Source organism: Phaseolus vulgaris, chromosome 9, assembly GCF_000499845.2.
Source record: "Phaseolus vulgaris cultivar G19833 chromosome 9, P. vulgaris v2.0, whole genome shotgun sequence".
Classification (NCBI taxonomy): domain Eukaryota; kingdom Viridiplantae; phylum Streptophyta; class Magnoliopsida; order Fabales; family Fabaceae; genus Phaseolus; species Phaseolus vulgaris.
Window position 1 is genome coordinate 22857804 of NC_023751.2, and position 21232 is coordinate 22879035.

A 21232-nucleotide genomic window follows, 5' to 3' on the forward strand; every position below is an offset into this window, starting at 1 on the left:
TTTCTCCTGGATGCAGATAGTACGTGCTTGATGGGTTATGTGACAAATCCATTTGATGAAAAAGAAATAGAAAACAAGATGCAAAAATAAGATTGAAGAGGAAAAGAAAAATCAAGGGAAAAAACGATGATCAGAGTGTGACGAAGCAGAGCGGGCTCCATGACAATCGGATTGTTAAAGGAGGAGAGAAGAACGAAAGCAGAAAGCTTAGTGGTGCAATATTTTGGAAAAGAAATTTTTTGTATATTATTTCAAGTCACAGTCACTTTATGGAAGCAAATACTTAAATAAGAATACAAACCCAAAATTGGGCCAAATAAAAATTGGCCAAAGGCCTACAAAGAGAAATTCAAAGCAAAGACTGAAGAAAAACAAAGTTTGGGTCTCCAATGGAGGTAGAAACAAGATTGTTGCAACTGTCATCGGAGAAAAATAGTAAAAAATATTGTTTATGCGTGGTAGAAGTGGGGAAGAAGAAGCTTGCGTCAAAGTTTTTACACTAAACCACATATAATTCAATATAAAATTCAAAAATTTATGTTGGACATTTAGGTCATCTAACGTAAATTATGAATTTTATGTCAAACCTTTTGTAAAACGTTAGCGAGTTGATTTTATTTACAATGTTACTATAACAATTCTTTTGTGGTGGGCCGAGAGAGTCTAACGTGAAAAATATAATGTGATTAGATTTTTTTTTATGAGAATGTTGTGATAAGTTAAGATTCTGTATTTGATAAGTCAATTTAGAAATAAACAGACTCATAAAATGAAATGTGAAGTGTGAAAAGGAATACAAAAGATAAAAATAAATGTATGTATAAATATAAACATTAAGAGAAAATCATTAAATAGAAACTGATTTTAGAAACAAAAATTAAAAACTTGATAGTTAACTAGATATTAATTTAGAAATTATTTATCAATAATAAAAACTAGTTTAAATATCAATAATTTTTTTAATCTCTAAAATAATATATAATTTAGTCAATATAACAAATAATTATTTTTAGTATTTAAAATTAATTTATATTTAATCATTTTCTAGTAGTATAAAGAAAAAATACTTTATATTTTAATAAAATAGCATATAATATATAGAAAAGGGAGAACATAGAAATAAAAAAAAGAAATAAACATACCCATAAAATGAATGTGAAGTATGAATAGGAATAAAAAAGATATATAAATGTATGTATGGATATAAAAGAGAAAAAGTTACTTCATATTTTAATAAGATAACATATAATATATAGAAAAAAGATAACAAAGAAAGCAAAAAAGAAATAAACAAACTCATAAAATGATTATGTGAAGTATGAAAAGGAACACAGAAGATAAATATGCTTAAATGAAATAACATTATCACGTTAATTATTGAATAGAAAGAAGTAAAATAATATATTAGTTCAAAATTAAAAAATATAATTTAACTAATATTAGAGAGAAAAAATACAATGTAAAATAGTTTTATATATAATAAATTTATTGATGTTTTATAGTAATTATCGTAAAAAAATATCAATGACGTGCCTTTTCATAATTAGAGGAGAGAATATAAAAAATATACGGTCAATAATTATTAAACATGTAATGTTATAAAATACATTTAAAGATAAAAATATAATAAATTATTTAATATTTAAAAAAAATATTTGTATAAAATGAGCACCACCATTGAAAAGGTTAATCTCATCCCACTAGCATCTTCAAAATTCACAAATTTTCTCCACAAGACTTTAACCAAAGAAAAAGGAAGAATTCATCACTCTACCATGGTGGTTGACGAAGCTTCACCGTAAGTCCTCACTCCCCTCACCACTCACCGAATCCTCAAAATCAACTATAACTTCAAAATTTATTAAACTTTTCTCGTTAATCATTTCAAACGACATGTGTCAGATTTGAGACGAGCGAGATGCTCGCAACGTTCCTGGCGTCAACGCCGCTGTTGTCGGAATCGTGGAGGCTGTGCACCGCCGTGGCGGCCTCCGCGCCGCGGAGTTTCGTGATAGAGCAAGGTGTCGGCGGCGTGATGTACGTCGCTTTCCCCGGCATGGAAATGGCGGCGACGGACTCTAGCTGGAGAGCCTTGGAGCCGTTGGCTAGCATCGGCGATGTAACACTCTTCTCGGCGCGTCGCAACAAGGAAGATGATCCTGTGATGGTGCATGCTGGGATGCTGAAACTCTTTTCCACCTTTTTCGATTCATTTCAAAATCAGGTTTCATAATTCTCAACTCTCATTGAAGAATTGCTATTTTTCATAATATTATCTTAAAATTTTACGCTAATGATGTATAATTAGGTTTGTGAAAAAATATATTATACATCGACGGTGTAATTATACAATATAAAATTATTTTCTCAACTATTTGATGGCCTTATAACTTAAGTGTTGGGGATAATTTTTCTTTCCAAATAAAACGCAGTATATTCGTCGTTTTGCTATTGTCTTTGGAATCGTTTTTTGATAAACCAAGAACACTGTAGCATGTATGTTAAAAGAAACCCTGTGAACTATGAAGTTAAACTAAATAGTATGACATTTTCTTTGGAGAAGTTGTAATATACATTTTCTACACTACCATTTAATTTTTCTATCTCTTTTAATTTTATAGCATAGTGTTACTACTTTATATTCTCCTCCTTTTTTCTTTTTATTTTTCTGGAAGAGGGGTTTTGTCATAACATCAAACTGAAGATTAAAGTTGAAATGAAAAAGAAAAGGACTTACTATCATATATAAGCATGACATATTTGGCTTTTTTTACCATAAAAAAATTAATTTTATTAGTTTTGTTTGAATTTCAATAGTTTTTGGGAATTATCACGCATATATTTATTAAGAAAAATTAACGTTAGCATGTTGTTAATATATTAAAAGTGAAGATTGGGGATTTTAATTTTAATTTTATAAAAATTAAAATATAAAAAGTAATAGAATATTAAAATTTATTTTCCTTTTAATAAAAATAAGCACAATACAACGAAGTCTCTACCATTACCTTAATGATTAACATAAAGTTTAAATAAAACTATCTGAATTAAAGTTTTTATATTAAAAATACTTTTTATTACACTAAAAAATCAATATTTTATAGTGAGCTATTTATTATTATTATTTTTTTATCTTACTTTCATTTCATTATTATTTTTCTTATTTTCTATCATTTTTTTCTTTTCTTCCGTTATATCTTCTTCATACCTCTCTAATAATACAAGATTAAGTGAACATTTTTCAAAAGAAAAAGCCTGAACTCCCGTTCACACCAATCCCAGGTACATTTTCTCCTATTTTTTTGGGAGGTAGTTAAGCTGAGAAAGAATAAAGCAAAGAAGAATACTACACTTTTCTTGGAAGTGAGCAAAGAAGAATAATACATGGAATATCCAAAAAAAATTTAACAAGTTTCCATGTTCCAATGTCCGTTTATTTAATTTATATTGAAGAACCTTAATGGTTTTTTTTTTTCTTATCACAATTTGTAGGAGACGTCTAGTCTATTTAATGTTGAAGTATATTCATATCAAATATAGAATTAGATATTTGTAAGTGGTCTAATAGCATATGACATGATAAATAGATCTAACAAATTTCGTTAAGATAAATTTTGATAGATATTAAGAAGTGAATTTAAATCTAATTCATCCTCATAAAATATGTTTCTAAGGTGAGTATTACTTCTACTTGTATACTTTATAGTGATCTTAATCTCTTAATATTTAAATATTTTTCAATTGAATTACTCTTAGATTTCTTTAGTCTATTGAGTATTTAATTTAGTTAATATAAATTAATATTTCTACTAATTTAAAATAACAAATGACTTTTGCTTCCATTAAAACATATTTGATAATAAATCACTTACATCCATTCATTGTCACTTTGAGTGACATGAAAACCATCATGTAAAGTGATGACATTAAAATCAATAAATATGATAATTTTATTATTCAACATATTTTCAATTAAAACAATTGAAATTATTTTTCATTTTACATTAGCCATCCTATATTTATATTAACAACAAAATCTTACTTTTTTTAATAAACTTAAATACAAATAACAAAATTTGTAAACTACTTAAAAACTTAGTTAATATTGAAATAAACATTACTTTTTATAAAATTGAACGAACTCATACAGTTTGTAAACATGAGTCGTATAAAATGGAACGAATTCATACAGTTTGTAAACATGAGTTGGATACTAGATATGATTTTTTATGAAATGGTACAAATAACGCTAACATTCTTTGCTTTTCAATTATCATTACTATAAATGTTTTAGACACTAGGGACTAGTACACTCCTCTGTATCATTAAACTAACTTTTAAATAGTTTACATCTTTTTCTGAGCTTCAAAAGGTTGTACGGTATTTCATATGAAACCCTAAAAAGTTCAATCAATCCTTAACCACTTACATTTTAATAATTATATTATTGTTAGAGATTGTATAGAAATAATAGTATTTTATAATATATAAATAACTGTAAATTTATTTTATAAACTATTTTAAAAAATTAAATTAAATTTAAAATTAATCCACATTGTCCTTGTATCTTTTCTGAATTTTTGCATTCGGAATAAAAAATCTTCCAGAATTTAACATTCGAAAGACATTCTTATGCGAATTTTCATATTTTTAACATATTTTAGTTCCAAATTTATATATTTAGAACTGTTTTTATTTGTGTTGCAGATATAAATATTGAGAAAAATTAGAAGAAAACAAACATTTCTTTCTCAGTATTAGGTATAGGTCATAATTGGTAGTGCAGGAGAATTAGCCAAAATCTCACTATCATTATTCTCCATTATCTATATCGACCCATTCATTAGGAGAGAGTTCCAATTATTTGCCTCAGCCACCAAGTAGATAATGATAGTGAGTGTTGACTATTGACGAAGACTCCAAGTGAAAGAGATTTAGAGTCAACAATGGAAATTCTACATCTTCCATTACTCTTATTTGATATCTTCATCATCATTGTATAATGTGTGTATATATTCCATATTAATTTATTCCCTCCATCTTAAAATAATATCAGTTTAAACTTATTTCATGCATTTTAATAATATAATAAATATATCACTTATTAAAACAATTTCATCACCTAACCTTTTTTTTAATATGTATTATTATCTTTGATGAAAATAAATATTGATATAATTTATTTGCCAAAAAATTAAAAATAAAAATACATATATTTTACTGAAAACTTAGACCACCAATTATTTAAAAAATAAATTAAATTAAATTATAGCCATTTTGAGATAAAGGGACTGTATTTTTATTTTCAATTTCAAACAAATAACGTTTAAATGTTATTTTTATGAAAGTTCTTTTTCAACATATTGTTCTTCTACATCAATATTTTGTGGTAATAATTTAGAATTCTAGTATGTACATATATCTTAGAATAGAAAAAAATAGTTTTACGTATTTATCCTACTATGTACATAAAATAATTAATAAAAAAACTTAATACATTTAGTGAATTGAAAAGTATTTATTTAATTATAAAACTAATAATTACCAGAAAAATTACGACTTCTGCAATTATATTGTATCATATGAATTAATTAAGTTTTTTAAACCTAAAGTGATTGAAATCTTATTGAATATTAGTGATCTCTCAAGAAAGATTAAATAAATTGCCTTGATTATCAATTGAAAAAAATGATAATGTTACTTTAACAATTAACTTTACATCCTCCCATATATTGGAAGTTAATTTTTAAATGAAATTATAATAATTGTTATTAAATGAATAGAATCTCTTATCATAAAATTTACTTCAAGTCTATATTAATGTTAGAGACGCCTTTGTTGCAGAGATCGAGAAAAAAAAATATATATATATATATATATATATATATAACTTAATGAATTATAATTGTTAGAAAAAAGTTCAATGATTAAGTACTAAAAACAACTAAATATAAAACATAGTCATACTTCAGTCATACATTTTGTTTTTTATAAAAGGTTATTCAATACAAGGAGATAAGGACGACCATCTATCATGGATATTGTGTGAAGAAGAAAAAGACATTTATGTTACATAAAGTGCATTTAATATATAATTCACAAACAAGCTCATTAAACGCAAGAAGGACATTCATATGAGCTCAAGATGCTTAATGACTAGAAACGATTTTTGGAATGACTACATTCTTCGGTGCTTATATAAAGTCACTCATCAAGAATAAGAACAAGTTTCACAATGTTAAAACTTTTTCAAAATCTTATGTACCCCAAGAATAAGTGACTATATGGCAAATAATCCTTGGTTTTAGCTAGGAGTAGTTGTTTGACGAATAATACTCTATTTTAGTCGGGAGTATTTGGATCCAAAGAATACTCGATTTTAGCCAAGATTCATTGAGTTCAAAGAATATTAGGTTTTATCTAGTGAGTGACTTGGTGATTAGTTAGATCACTAGTAAGATAATTTATCTATCTTAACCAAGAGTGATTATTTGACAAAGAACACTCAATTTTAGCTAGGAGTGACTAGTTCCAAAGAATACTCAGTTTTAATCAGGAATGACTAGGTTCAAAGAATACTTAGTTTTAGTTAGGAGTAAGTAGGTTCAAAGAATACTCAGTTTTAGTCCGGAGTGACTGGGTTCAAAGAATACTCGATTTTAGGCAAGAGTATATGGGTCCAAACAATACTCAAAGGGTTAATCAGGAATAACTATGTTCCTAAACAATACTCAAGGGGTTAACCAAGAATGATTACGAGCCCTAACAATATTCAAGGGGTGAGCCAGGAGTGACTACGTTCCCAAACAATACTCAAGGGGTTGGCCATGAGTGACTATGATCCTAAACAATACTCAAGGGGTTAGCCAAGTGACTAGGAATCCAAAAAATACTCGCATTGTACTTTACAGTATTAGTATGCTTAGTGAAATTTTATTTGTTGATTGGAAACTAGACGTTTACTGAGTCAAACCAACTCGTATAAAAATAATGTGTGCATTTCTCTTTCCCTTAACCTCTTTCACCTTGTATGTTATTATCATCTATACTAATTTAAGAGGGAGAATTATTGTAAAAAAACTAAGTTAGAGAAATTATTTTTTAACAAGGGAATCTGTCAAACGAAAAATTATGTCTGACATATCTTATCATATGTAACTAATTAGGAAAGCAGTTGACAATTCATTTGTCTCATAAAACTACCATGATCATGAAGTATCAAACCATATTTACGAAAAAGTATTTAAAATATTAAAACTCAATTCAACACTCTATTATTTTGTTTTCCACGTTTTATGCAATAATGTTACCACTGGATAGCTTCTTAATCGTGATCATTATAGTTTTCATTTCTAGCTATAAAAGAATTTAAGCACTCTATCCTTTAACTTGAAGAAACGAGTTTCATTTTAACAATTCCGGCATATTCATTTCAATTTCCTACCATATGAGATCAAATTCATTTTTTTTCATCAATTTAATGATCCATGTTACAATATTCTTGAAATAGCCTTTTTTGTTAATGTTCCTTTTCATTCGATCTTAATTCTTAATTTACTCTTACCTTTCAGATGTTGGCACTCATGGGAAATTCCAACACCAAAACAATTGTCATAACTGGCCACTCCATTGGAGGAGCCACTGCCTCTCTATCTGCTCTTTGGTTATTGTCTTACCTCCACCACATATCTTGTTCTACATCTGTGTCAGTCTTGTGCATCACTTTTGGTTCACCAATGCTAGGGAATGACTCTTTCTCCCGTGCCATTCTCAAAGAGAGATGGGGTGGAAACTTCTGTCATGTGGTCTCAAAGCATGATATAATGCCAAGGCTGCTCTTTGCACCCACAACCCCTTACACTGCTCAGCTAAACCTCCTGCTTCAATTTTGGCAACAGTCCACGACTGCTCCAGGCTTTGGGAAACTTGCAGTTCCAGTTTCTGACCAACAGCAAGAGTTGTTCAACGTTGTGATGAGTTGCTTGGATGCAGCCACACAAGATGGAGAAGGGTCTACACCAATTTTGTTTCACCCATTTGGGAGCTACCTTTTTGTTTCATCAGAAGGAGCAGTGTCTGTAGATAGTTCAACAGCTGTTATAAAGATGATGCATTTGATGTTTGCATCTGGTTCCCCAGCTTGCAGTATTGAGGACCACCTAAAGTATGGAGACTATGTTAAGAAATTGTCTTTACAATTCTTGAGCCATAAAAATTCCATGCAGGGGAACATTCCTGATTCCAGCTATGAAGCAGGTCTTGAATTGGCGGTTCAGTCTTTAGGTTTAGCAAAGCAGGTAAATGCACTATCTTGTCTCACACCACTATGGTATGTGATGTTTCTTCATCTCCTATTAATTGAACACATTCAGAGTGTAGCATAGCTTGAGTAACTCTTTCTTCTCAGTGACATAGAAATACTACACTAACACATGATTCGTAGTTTCTCCAGGAAGGAGATTTCACTAAACAAATTACTTTCATTCTACAATATTTAGGATTCGGCCAAGGAATGCCTTAAGTTGACAAGGAGAATGGGTCCTTCACCAACCATGAATGCTGCAATGTTACCAATTAAGTTATCAAAGGTTGTGCCTTACAGGACTGAAATAGAATTGTACAAATCCTGGTGTGACCAGCAAGTTGATCAAATGGGATACTATGACTTGTTCAAGAGGAGAAGGAACAGTTCCAAAAAAATGGCCATGAAAATCAACATGAATCGCCATAAACTCGCCAGGTTTTGGAACGATGTGATTGAAATGTGGGAGAGAAATGAGCTGCCTCATGATTTGGCATTGCGAGAAAAATGGGTCAATGCTTCCCATTTCTACAAACTCCTGGTTGAGCCTTTAGACATTGGAGAATATTATGGGAAGGGAATGCACAGAACCAAGGGCCATTACATACTGCATGGCAGAGAGAAGAGATATGAGGTCTTTGATAGGTGGTGGAAGGATGGAATGGCCGCCGCAGCCGCAGAAGAAAATAACGAGAGGCGAACCAAGTTTGCAAGTTTGACCCAAGATTCATGCTTTTGGGCAAGGGTGGAGGAAGCAACTAACTGGTTGAATAGTGTTAGAAGCGAGAGTGACACAACCAAGTTGGCTGTGCTGTGGGATAACATTGAGAAATTTGAAAAGTATGCTGTGGAACTTATTAATAACAAGGAGGTGTCTGAAGATGTTCTGGCCAAGAACTCAAGTTACAGTACATGGGTGGAAGATTTGAAAGGACTGAGGGAACTCAGCAAAGGTGAAGAGGTTCCCACACAACATTAACCCATTTCTGGATGTGGAATGAAACCAAGAAATAAGCTTAACTCTGTGATATGATATGTCTATGAACCACCACTCGTTTCCAAAATAATTAGAGTGCTTGTGGCTTGGTTGAATCTGTATTTTACTTAAATGTTCACAAGAACTATTAAAAAACAAATCAGTTATCGTTCTTACCTTTTTTAACCGAATGATGAACGTTTTCTCACTGACATGGCAATTACAAGTCCAATCAACACAGCAGAATTAGATAAAGAATATATTCTACCAATTATTCTTTCTTTAAACTTGTAAAAGTTACACCTTGCCATTTTGAATATCAATATTCCTAACTGGCCCTTTGAACCATTTCCTAGCATCTAACAGCCACCAAAGCATTATTAGACCCAAACCCACCCCCAAAGCAACTGGTGCATAATTGAAAGTATCCCAAGTGATTGGGTACAGAGTTGGCAAAAGGAATACAGAACATGTGTAACAAATCCATAGAAATGCCACCAGACAGACTGGTCTTCTTGCTTTGCCTAAATAAAATGGCCCAGGCTTAAAGTTCCTCTCAGACATCACAAGTCTTGCAAAGATAGGAACTGCATAACCACCAACCCATCCAATTGTGCATATTGATGTTATAGCTGTGAACACTACATTCACCTTTAAAATTGGGAGACCAAGAAGAATGCAGATTGCAGCACAGAGCCACACTGCATTTGAGGGAACCTTGTATTTTGGGTGCAGTTGCCTCCATAAGTGCGAAAAGGGAACTCCCTTGTCTCTTGACAAAGCATAAACCTGAAAGTTGTTTGAGATACTCCAAAAAGTAAGGACTCATTATTCTCCCAATATCTTTTTCGTTCTGACACCAGTAGTCTCTAATCAAAGCTAAAAATTGGATAATCTAATACTTTCTTTTCTCAAATTATAATTTCTACCAATTGCAAAGGAGCTAAATTGATCATGAAATCTTTCCTGGACCTAATTACCAAAAAAAACAAAAAATTACTATACTTACCACTCTGGCAGCACTTGTAGTAATTGAAAGCCCACCAAAAAAGAATGAACCCCAAATGACAAATAGTAGGATGATTGCTCCAGCAGAATTGTGATATCTTCCATGGAATGCATCATAGAGTATTTGCGCTGGAACGAATGCTCCAGCAGTCTCATTGTTTGGGTCATAAAGGTAGCCAAAATCCTGAATAAGGGTTGAGAAATGATGTTACTAAGTTACTATCATCATTGGGATCATAAAATCATTATCCTTGGGAACAAAGATCAAAAGAGGTGTCATTGCTTTGTTATTTCTTCAAGACTATTGATTTTATATTATTTACTTAGATTTACATACGCTTACCTGAATGCTGAATGTAAGTGCCAAGATGTATGCCCATCCAAATACTGAAATCATCCCAATACTACCTAGTATTGCAATAGGACCATTCTTGTCTGCACCTTTGGTTTCTTCAGTTAGATGTGCTGCAGCATCATAGCCATAGAGAGAATACTGGCTCACAAGAAATGATAGAATAGCAGCATATGGTTTGCTTGATATTCCTGTTGATTCAGGGGCTAATTCTAAGTGTGTGAATACAAATGAAGCAGATTTTGTAGTTAGTGCTACCAGAGGTAACATTATGACTATCACCAATCCACCAATAACCTGACAGAATAAATGAGTGTGTTACTTCCTGATACACCCAAAGCCTTCAAATTGTCGAGTATATTATGAACTTCATTTCAGAATATTCATTTTATAGAAATGAGCAATTATTAATTGTACAACATAGGCAAATTCGCAAGGGTATTTGTGTTTAATCAAAACATCAACTTAAGATGCAACTTTCTCTCCCACTTCTTAGGGCGTCCACGAGTTTGATTTCGTTCGGTTGGAGTGAAAAAAAAAGATAGAACTAGTGAAAATCAACTGTATTGGCTTGATTTAGTTTTGCAAATCATACTGGTTTGGTTCAATTCACGGGTTTCTTTTCTTAAAAATTTTAAAATCAGATGATTAAAGATGATGATCAAGTAACATTGATTTGATTAGGTTTTGGACTTTAACACATAAATTAAAATTATTACAAAGTGAACTTTAAGCTTAATTTAACCTTACAAAACTGACTCATAAGATATATTAAATTAACCTTACAAAAGTGACTCATAAGATATATTAAATTAACCTTACAAAACTGACTCATAAGATATATTTGCACCTATTTATATACTATTTATCTTTAGTTGATGTGGATCTCCAAGAAAAGAAAATCAACTTATTTTATTTGGTTTGTTGTGGTTTCTTTTGGGTGAATCCAACCAATTTAACACCCCTATTCTCTGCTGTTTTTTTTAATAACAGAATAAGCAAGCTTAGGCCATCTTATGGCACGTATAAAGTGTATACAAGAACATAATGATAGTAGTACCTGCCACCATATCGAAACTATATCAATCAAGGCAATCACTTCCAATGCAAATGTGTTTAGTACCGCCCATATAACAGTAAGGGCAATGTACATACACAAGAAGAGCCATTTTGGGGCGAAGTACCCTCCACCTTTGTTTGTGCCTGTTGAGAGTAGGATTATACTCTGCAACGTTTGTGATCCTGCATATGCCTTTTCCAACCATGAAAAGCATGAGTTACCAACTTACCATATAACGTTATCTGAAAATATTGACTACAAATTTCACCAACTACCTGAGTCCCTATCCCAGCTATAAGCCCTATGGTCTCAAGCCAAGCGCAGCACCATGAAGAAAATGGTCCCCATTTTGGACCAGCTAAATGGGCAGCCCAAAAGTACAGAGAACCAGTCGTCTGTTAGATTAAATAGGAAGTGAAAGTTAGTTAAGTTACTAAATTCATTTACATGCTCATTTGTGTGCAGGAGGAATCCACAAGTACTTTTAGAATGTGAAAAAATACTCTCTTTTTTTCCATGCTGCTATCTTTCTTCCATAGCTAATCCTATTCAATGCTGTGTTATTGAATCAATATTTTATAATTGAAAAGGGCACATTTTCATAAGCCAAGATTGAATCAAATTCAGATAGCTAGATCTGTAGACTGTAAATATCTCTTTGATTCTCTTATTACCAAGTTTAACTTAGGACTATCAGAAGTTAGTTTTTTTTATCAAAACCATCTTATTAGTATTGGTTTGATAGGGTTGAAATGCTATGACTTTCCATAATTAACTAATCATATGTAAATTATATTTTAAAATTCTAAGCCTTGAAGAACAATTTTATGAGAAGAAACAAACCGGGAACGAGGAGCATATCTCAGCCATTGCAATCCCAACGAACCAGGTGAAGAAAGAAACCACTACCCATCCCCAGACAAGAGTTGCAGGGCCTGCATATTGAAGACTAGAACCATAGAGAGGTGTAATTCCAGTGAAAAGGGTCATTGTGGAAAATGATATGGCCAAAGTTTTGAACATAGTCTGCACCGTAAAAGGAAAAGCTAAACAGATTTAATCAAAGGATCATGATCAACTCAATCAAACACAAGATGGTGAAAAAAACACTAAAATAAAATAAAATACACACCATTTCTCTTCTCAGTTCTTGCTTGTAGCCAAGCTCATTGAGCCTTTTCTCTGCTGAATCCATAGTTGTGTTTACTTCTGCAAAACTTCTTTCACTCCCCATGGAAGCACACTTCTATTGAGAAAAGGAAAAAGAAAAGCTCACAACAGAGTTCAGAAACCTCATAAATATAAGCAATAAAGACTGGACGCAAAGAACGATATTTGACCAATGTTTCAGTTGAAAGATTCAAACTTTGTTGCTGCAATATTTGAATGGTCTATTGGGACAAGTAACAATTACAAACAACCAATATGTTTCGTGCTGCTTTTTTCCACTAAAGCGTCAGTGTTTTCTCTTATTCTATGAAAGAGAAAAAAAAGGTTTCACATTTGCCAGATTTTGTGTTGCTTTCACTTGCAGCTTCAAAAGTATATACATCAGTGTAATGCTTCTTATAATATTCCAACGTAGTAATCGGTTTGTTTCAAATAGTCAAACTATTGTGTTTCATTTTGTCGCGTTCTGTATTATACTATGCTACAATAATGAATTGGATTGATTTATTGCATCTAAGTTTGAAATACATTTTTTTTATTTGCACAGTTGTACTTTGCCTTCGTTGACATTTTCAGAGGGAAGTGGGTAGAGACAAAAGATAGAGACGGAATTTAAATAGTAAAAAACTGCTGAATTATACGGAATTAAGAACATGTTCATCATTCATATTCCCATTTGGATTATTATTAAAAATTATACTTTAAATCTAATTAATCTTATAAAATTGATTTATTGGATGGTATCAAAATCTAATAATGAACCTTTAATCAGACTAATAAATTTTTATTTAATATTATATTATATAAAATTAGTTTATGAGGTTAAATTTATACTCAAGTTGATGTTTTTATCTTTAATTAATCTGGGATTTTTATATATCAAAATTACTTGTGAAAAAGATACTATATAAAACATAAAAAATCTTTTAAATGTATCTTTTATTGTAATCTGCAATTTATTAAAAGAACACAAAATTATGTAAGTCAAACTTCTTGTATAGTGACTTCTTCTTATGATGATTTTATAGTTGTTAATAAACTTTAATTGATAATAAAAATAGTTAAGATTAGGGTGACGCTGTTAACTTTGGTGTAAGAGGAAATATTTAATCTCAACTAACTTAACTGTGTGAAGTTTAACTTTTAAGCTACCCTGGAGCCTGAAAATTTGTTAATTTGGGTTAGAAATGAGATTCCATTGACTATGTTTTCTTCTATAAAATGTTGAACTATGTTTGTTAGAGAAAGATGAAAACAGAAAAGGAGAAGGCTAAAACAACACAGTGAAAACCCTAAACCTAAAAATCACGAGTTATAATAAAGAAAATTTACTATGATTAATAAGAATACAAGAGATAGTCTTAATTAAATATATAATCACTCGAAGTAAAGCGAATAAGAGTTTTTGTAAATAAAAGAAAAAGATGCAAAATTAGTGCTAACCATTTTTCTTCATCTCAAGACTTCTTTTTGACTATCCCAACCACAATTCAATCCAGTAATAAATAAATTTTCATTTATAATTCAGAAAAAGTTGCACTCTAATGATTATAAAAATATTATATGTAGAACCCATAAAAATGCGTTGACAACAATAATTTTGGGATTTGCAAATTTGAAATTCAGCATACAATCATATCTACTTTGACACTCTTTTTCTTCGGATAACCATTAGAGAAAAAGCAAACTTATAACAACCACCATAACCAATATTGCGAAAATTGTAACTTAAAAATATAATTAAATTATAATACATAAATATATTTGTTCTAGTAATATGTTATAGTATTTTTTTATGAATATTCTCTTGAATAATTTCTTTACATATAGAGTGAAAAATACTTTATTTCAAATTCATCAAGAGAGTGACTCTCACTTAGGATGTCATGTCCTATATTCCTATTATATATATGTGGGAAGTTTCATATTAAGCATCGTTACTCTTAACATTGATTGTATGAGGTGATGGACTCGAGTTACCATCAATACAATATTTTATGTGAACATTGAATGTAAAATCAGAGTTCACGTAGTTCTAAGAGATTAAATTAATTTGAAAAGGTTTGTGTCATTGCAAATTCAATTCTTGAAAAAAGGAGTGAAACTGGAATTTTGAAAGAATGAACTTGAGAATGATAGTAAATATTTATGTTCATAACAAAAAATTAGAGATCATGAGTTCTACAACTAAAACATATTATTTATAGTTAATTTTATTTTTTGTGATTTTTAATCTCAAAACTATTATTTTATTTTAAAAATATGAGAAGGGTTGTGAAGACAAAAGAGTGGTTCAGAAAGTAAAATGCTAGCTGGGTCAGCGAAATGGGCCCATAGTTTTTTTTTATAACAAGAGGTGCTACGGTAAAAGAGCGGTACATCGAGTAAAATGTTAGCTGGATCAGCCAAATGGGCCTATATTACTTTATAAAAACAAGACAGGTGTGACGGTAAAAGAGGGGTGCAGCGAGTAAAATGTTAGTTGGGTCAGAAAAATTGGCCCAGATTACTTTTTAGATATACACTTTTAATTTCTGATTTTATTTTCCTTTTCTACTTAAAGAAAAAAAAAATGGACCTACCCTTTTAAATATGTTTTTAGATGTAGATTTTTTATTTTCTCTTTTCTTTCTTTATTTTCAAAACTAAAATTCATCTTCTTGACCCCATTTTTATTTCCTTCAAAAGAGAACAAATCTTAAATGATATTTTTCAATTATCTTTACTTTTAAGGAACAAAAGTTTTAAATACCCGAAGAAATTGGGTGTCAAAAATATTGAATAAGTTAATTTTACATATTAACATCTAGTGAGGTTTCAATATCCCACAAATTATTACTTCTAATTTAATACTCTTCTCACTTGTTTGTTTTCTTCTCTTTCTCACAAATTCTCTTTATATAGAGATAGAGAAAAAAAAATCATAATAATATAATGAACAATTAATGTTTTATTATATTTTAAAAATACTTTGAAACTAATATCTTCAACTTTTTAAGTTAAATCTTGAAAAGAGATATAATTTCAAAACTTAAGACTTTGAAATATTTATCATTAAATATACTAAATAGATCAGTTATGAAGATTTATTGGTTATAGTGTCAAATTAATTAAGGAAGACTTTCCAACAAATAATAAATCAATCCACCTAGAAAATCAATTTGGAATCTAGACTAAAATACGTAGATGGTCGTTTATCTAAAAAAAATGGAAAAACTGACGGATCACGTGTAAATATACTGTAATTCATAATAAGCCTTCTTCTGTTTTTCCCTTTTAACTAAGTATCATGTTGAAGTAGTAGGTAAGGATTTGAACACAACTCATTAGCCATAACTTGGGAATTAAATCAAAACTAAAGAAAGAATAAAAAAAATCAGAAGAACGAAACTTTGATGCCACAGTTTAAGCTGCTGCATCAAAGGAATGAAGAACTTGCTCTAAAATCATTCTCTTATCCGGGTCAAGAGGACTCTCTGGTTTATCAGAGTGAGCAATATTTAGAAGATAGAGCTTCTTTGAGGCCACAAATGCTGCAGAAAATATCCTCTTCATCCCTCCACGACTACTATCGATCTTGTATTCAAATTCATAAATTTGCAACCCTCCCTCTCCTGATCTTTCTGCTACTGTAATCAATTCAGCCTCCTTTGTACTTTCCTGAATGTCAAGGCAATAAGTGACAAATGTTAATAGATCATACAATCATATATGTCTATCCACCAATTCTAAGGGCACAAAGACATATTTTGCTATGAGAACACGGACTTTGAAATATGAAATGGTCAACTTTTGAAAAATATGAATTTAACTTGTTAAGCTCTATGCTAAAGGCTCTATGAATATAGAATGGTCATAAAAGAAACAGAAATGTTCGCTTCAAGTATAGAACTCCTGCTTTGCTTATCAATTTTCATCTATGCACTATACATACAGCATGCCTGATAAGCATTAAACTCAAGAGAAATTTGAATGGCCAATAATTATTACTTTGAATTCTAGTTTTGAATTTCATTTATACTATAATTTTAAATGAAATTTATGGTATAACTGTTATCTGATAATAGGTGAGTTTGAGAAGTCTATTGACAAACTAGTTAGAGAAATTGAATTCTCAATAGAAATAAAAATATATTCTCAGTTCACACTATCTACATGAAATCATGAACATCAGCTCCTTTTTCTCTCCTCTTATAATGTAGTGGAATTCTTCTACACAATAAAAATGCAACAACGGAGAAGGTTTTGAAAAAGATTGAGTCTATGAGACCTCAATTGTTGCCTAATTAACACTGTTTGTTTGCAATTTTTCACAATATTAAAGATCAGGACAAGACCACAACCATAGTTTACAACCTTGCAAGCAAATGCTCCACATTAAGCAGCTGTGGAAAAAAAAGAATAGTTTACCTTACGTCTTTCTGCTTGTAAAAGCTTATCAGCAACGAACTGAGGTGTCCCAAACTCTTCAAGAGTCTTAAGACGAACTGGGCTTACAACAACCCCAATATTGTTACTTCCCATAGTTTTTTCTTCAAACAACACAGTTGCCCCTGCTTTATCAACCTGTTAAACACATTACCAAAGACTCTTCCTTTAGGACAAAAACACATACCGTTATTCATGATATGATTTTTTCTTTCTTCTGGTTTTATACACTTGCCAAAAATAAAGGATGTCAACTTATGGGTGTTTCTTATATTATTATTACGATGATGATCAATCAAATTCACGAATTCCCTAGTTTTTGACATGGTAAGCGTTAAATCTAAGAACAAGTTCAATACTATTCTTGAATTGACAATGTTAATATGTAACTATTCTAACCAGATAACAATGTTACGTGCATCCAACTTCATAGTATCAACTAACAAGGTTTACTGCTATATTGAACTGTGATAGTTTGAAGTTTGAACTGAAAAGGGAGTTATTTAGTTTACCTTGGCCCAAGAAGAGGGTGTAAGAAGAGTGAAACCTTCCTCGGAATCAGCGTATCTCTGAAGCTCCAATTCTTGAGCCAACAAGAGTGCATCACCCATAGGTGCCTGACCCCACAGAAACACTGTGAGAAGAAGGGTGAGGTTGAGGTTCCTCTTGCTAAGAGATGGTGCCAAGTGCATATCTTTGTGGGATTCATGAATGCAGGTGAGTGAAGTGGATTTGGGGAGCAAGATTGAGACGAAGATTCTTGAAGAAGCATATTGAGAGTGTTGGTGGAAGAAATTAGAGAGTGAAAAGGTAAAGGAGCTTCTTAAAGCCATTTTATTTTGTGGATTTAAGGATTTGTGGTTTAAGGTTTGTTGGATTGGGTTTCAATGTTTCATCCTCATAGGATTAATCGTTATCCACATTTTTTCTCTTCTCTTCCTAAGGTTACGTTTTTTTTCTCCTTTTTCTTTTTCTTTTCGTCTTGTCCTCTTGCTTAAGCTAGATTTCACCATATTTTATTCTTTTTATCTATTCATATCAATATTTTAAAATAATAATAATGAGTAGTTTGTAATATATTTTATTATTAAAAGATGTGATTAACTTGTAATATATAATGGTGTTAAAATATATGCCGTTAATTTTTTTCTTAATTTTAAATTATAATAAAAGGTAAAATATAAATATGCATTCAGAGCAGATTTTTTTTACAATTACGAATATGAAATGCATATATCAAATAAAAAAAATTGTTTTATATATTGTTATAAATTTCATATTCTTTTATATAATTTGTTTAGAAAAAGAAAGTTAGAAAAACATGAGAGAACCACACTAAACCTATGTTAGAAAAAAGTATGTGACCTAAAAATGAAACAAAAGAAATTCATACATGTTATGAAAAAAAAAATCCAAACTAAGATAAAGGAGGCATAACAATGTACAAAAATTTATTGTCAATATCTACATTAGTCAACTTATCAGGACAACTATTACTTTCTTTAAAAATATAGGAAATTTTGAAGTTTATGTCAACACATATTTGGATACAGTTTATCCACTTTCCTCTAAGAATCCAAAGAACCACATTAGCATAGAAAAAAAACTTAACAAAGCAAAGTAGAATCACTTTCCAACTAAAGCTTTTTGAAGCCAACACTCTTGGCATGTTTAATGGCAAGAATAACTCTCATAATCTTTGCATACAAGGGATTTTGATTCCCCTAAAAAGTAGAAAAATCACCAATATACTCTCCACGACTCCCTCTGGAGATACTCGCATAAGCAGCAGGACCACATAAGCAGCAGGACCAGAAGACCCCATGAGCAACACTATGAGTATCCACTTTAATCCAAACCACATCAAGGAAAAGCTAGTACACTTGAACACGAACAAAGACCTTATTAGGTCTAGTGCTAATTCTAGAAAACTTCGAGAGAAAGAAGTTAACAATATGATTAGATATACATTTCTTATACATATTACCTAAAATCTGGATGTAGTCATTGACCATGTATATATCAAAATATATATTGATGCACTGTTGAGCATAATTCTTCATCCCCCATATCATCTATGAGGAAAATATGATAACAACAAACTTAATGTCCTTAATAATGGGGCTACATGGGACTTAAGAAAAGCAATAAAATCATAACAGGAAAATTTAGTAAAATCAGAGAATATATTTTGAAGTCAGACCAAATAAAATAAATAGAAGGAAAATTAAAAAATAGATGATCAATACTCTCATCTTGTTCCATAGAGAGCACATAAAACATAAAACAACACCTCTTTTTTGTACCTCTTTATCAATAGGAAACCTCTTATGAAAAACCTTCAAAAGCAATACAAATTTTGCAGAGGTATGGAACTAGACCAAACTAACTTCCCCCAATCACAAGGAGAAGATGTAAAGAAAAAATATCTATCAGATTTTTGATAAAGAACCTCACTACCCTACATCCTCCAATTAGGAACATCAAGCAAATATGAGATAATCAAGTGTTTAATAGAATGAATATCAGGATTTCTGCCAAGGTCAAAAGAAATATACGAACCTGAGTTATTCCATCCATTAACAATAGTAGAAATAAGACTAATTCTCTCAAGGTAAGGCACCCCAACAATCAAAGAAATGCATTTAGAATAACACAAAAGTTTATTATCTAACAATATATCATAATACTCATTGATGTCATGCCAAATAGAAGAAGAATGATAAGGAATCTTCAAATAATTAGATTTAAGGGATATGACATGCATTAAAATAGACCAAGACATATTATTGTAAGCAAAATCCCAAGCTAACCATAGGAGATAAGCTTTATTTTCCACCTACAAATTAAGAACATGCAAACCCCATCTTGCTTAGAACTGCAAACATAATTACAGTTAACAATAATCAAACCAGTTTTGTTAACATCCTGAGTCCAAATGAAGTTTCTAATCCATCATTGACATCTTTTAAGAGATTAAGAGACCATTTATAAATTTAAAAATTGTATGCCATAAGACCAAAAATCATATAGTTAACTAATTGTATCATCCCCATCTTGCTTAAACTTTTGGATTTATGTGATCCTAACTAATGAGATTTTTTTTTATGAATATGGATATCTACTTTTACTTAACTAACATTTTATTTGATAAAAACTAACCTCAAATATTGACAATCCTTTGGCAGGTACAAAAAGTGCGGAATAACATGATTTTCTCAGTAGATCATTGAAACATATGTTACATGTAGAATTATAGTTGACAAATCATCTTAGAACTCATTGTTATTACATGAACATGATTAAAAATAGACATTTTACTTCATCAAATTAAGCCATAGAGTAGATGGAATTATTAGAAACATTTAACATAATTAGATCTTTTCTTTTTATAAATTTTGAAAATATGTATTATTTCCAAAATTGGAAGCAAATAAAAATAGGTTTTGGTCATACATGATCATTCAGATATTGTTGGGGTTTGTTCTTAAATTTGCACTTATAATTTAGAAATTTGAGATGACTTACTTGACTTGCAAAATCACAAAAAATTAGATATTCATAATATATTAATACAATTTGGTAGTTGATATCAAACTTAATCACAAATAATATCATTATTAATTATCTTATTGATTGTAGGAGGTAGAAATATTAATAGTAATAGAACCATAATACATTCCAATCCATTTTTTAATATTCCCTACAATTCCCAATATTATTATTTTTCATATTATTTAATTAAAAACTTATCATTTATTATATTTATGAAAAAAAACTATCACTCCAGATGTTCTATACAACTTCTTCTTGAATTGTCAAAGTAAATTTTTTTATAATAACAATAATAATAAATATCTTATTATTTTACGTGCTTAACCTCTATTTTTTTAGCTATAACTACGGTTACTTGTTCTTACGTTTATTATTTTTTCT

The 21232-nt window shown here is 30.4% G+C and overlaps 2 protein-coding genes and 1 pseudogene across 3 annotated transcripts; 1 reads left to right on the forward strand and 2 right to left on the reverse strand.

Moving 5' to 3' along the window:
• The first annotated feature begins 1685 nt into the window (after positions 1-1685).
• LOC137820985 (lipase-like PAD4) lies at positions 1686-9490 on the forward strand (annotated as a pseudogene).
• Positions 9491-9524: 34 nt separating this feature from the next.
• LOC137820986 (amino-acid permease BAT1 homolog) lies at positions 9525-13236 on the reverse strand. 2 transcript variants are annotated; one of them, XM_068625363.1, is made up of 8 exons: positions 13039-13236; positions 12831-12944; positions 12542-12724; positions 11974-12093; positions 11699-11890; positions 10630-10935; positions 10288-10470; positions 9525-10067 (listed from the first exon to the last, which is right to left on the reverse strand). In XM_068625363.1, the coding sequence occupies exons 2-8, from the start codon at positions 12930-12932 to the stop codon at positions 9576-9578; spliced, it is 1578 nt and encodes a 525-aa protein (XP_068481464.1). In that variant the 5' UTR covers positions 12933-12944; positions 13039-13236; the 3' UTR covers positions 9525-9575. The 2 variants fall into 2 exon arrangements, with proteins under 2 accessions (XP_068481464.1, XP_068481463.1); XM_068625362.1 differs by lacking the exon at positions 13039-13236 and having other exon boundaries at positions 12831-13032.
• A 2856-nt stretch (positions 13237-16092) lies between these two features.
• Positions 16093-18231, reverse strand: LOC137822659 (psbP domain-containing protein 2, chloroplastic). The gene is made up of 3 exons (XM_068627603.1): positions 17809-18231; positions 17279-17434; positions 16093-16528 (listed from the first exon to the last, which is right to left on the reverse strand). Exons 1-3 carry the CDS (start codon positions 18127-18129, stop codon positions 16274-16276), a joined length of 732 nt encoding a protein of 243 aa, XP_068483704.1. The 5' UTR covers positions 18130-18231; the 3' UTR covers positions 16093-16273.
• Between the last annotated feature and the right edge of the window lie 3001 nt (positions 18232-21232).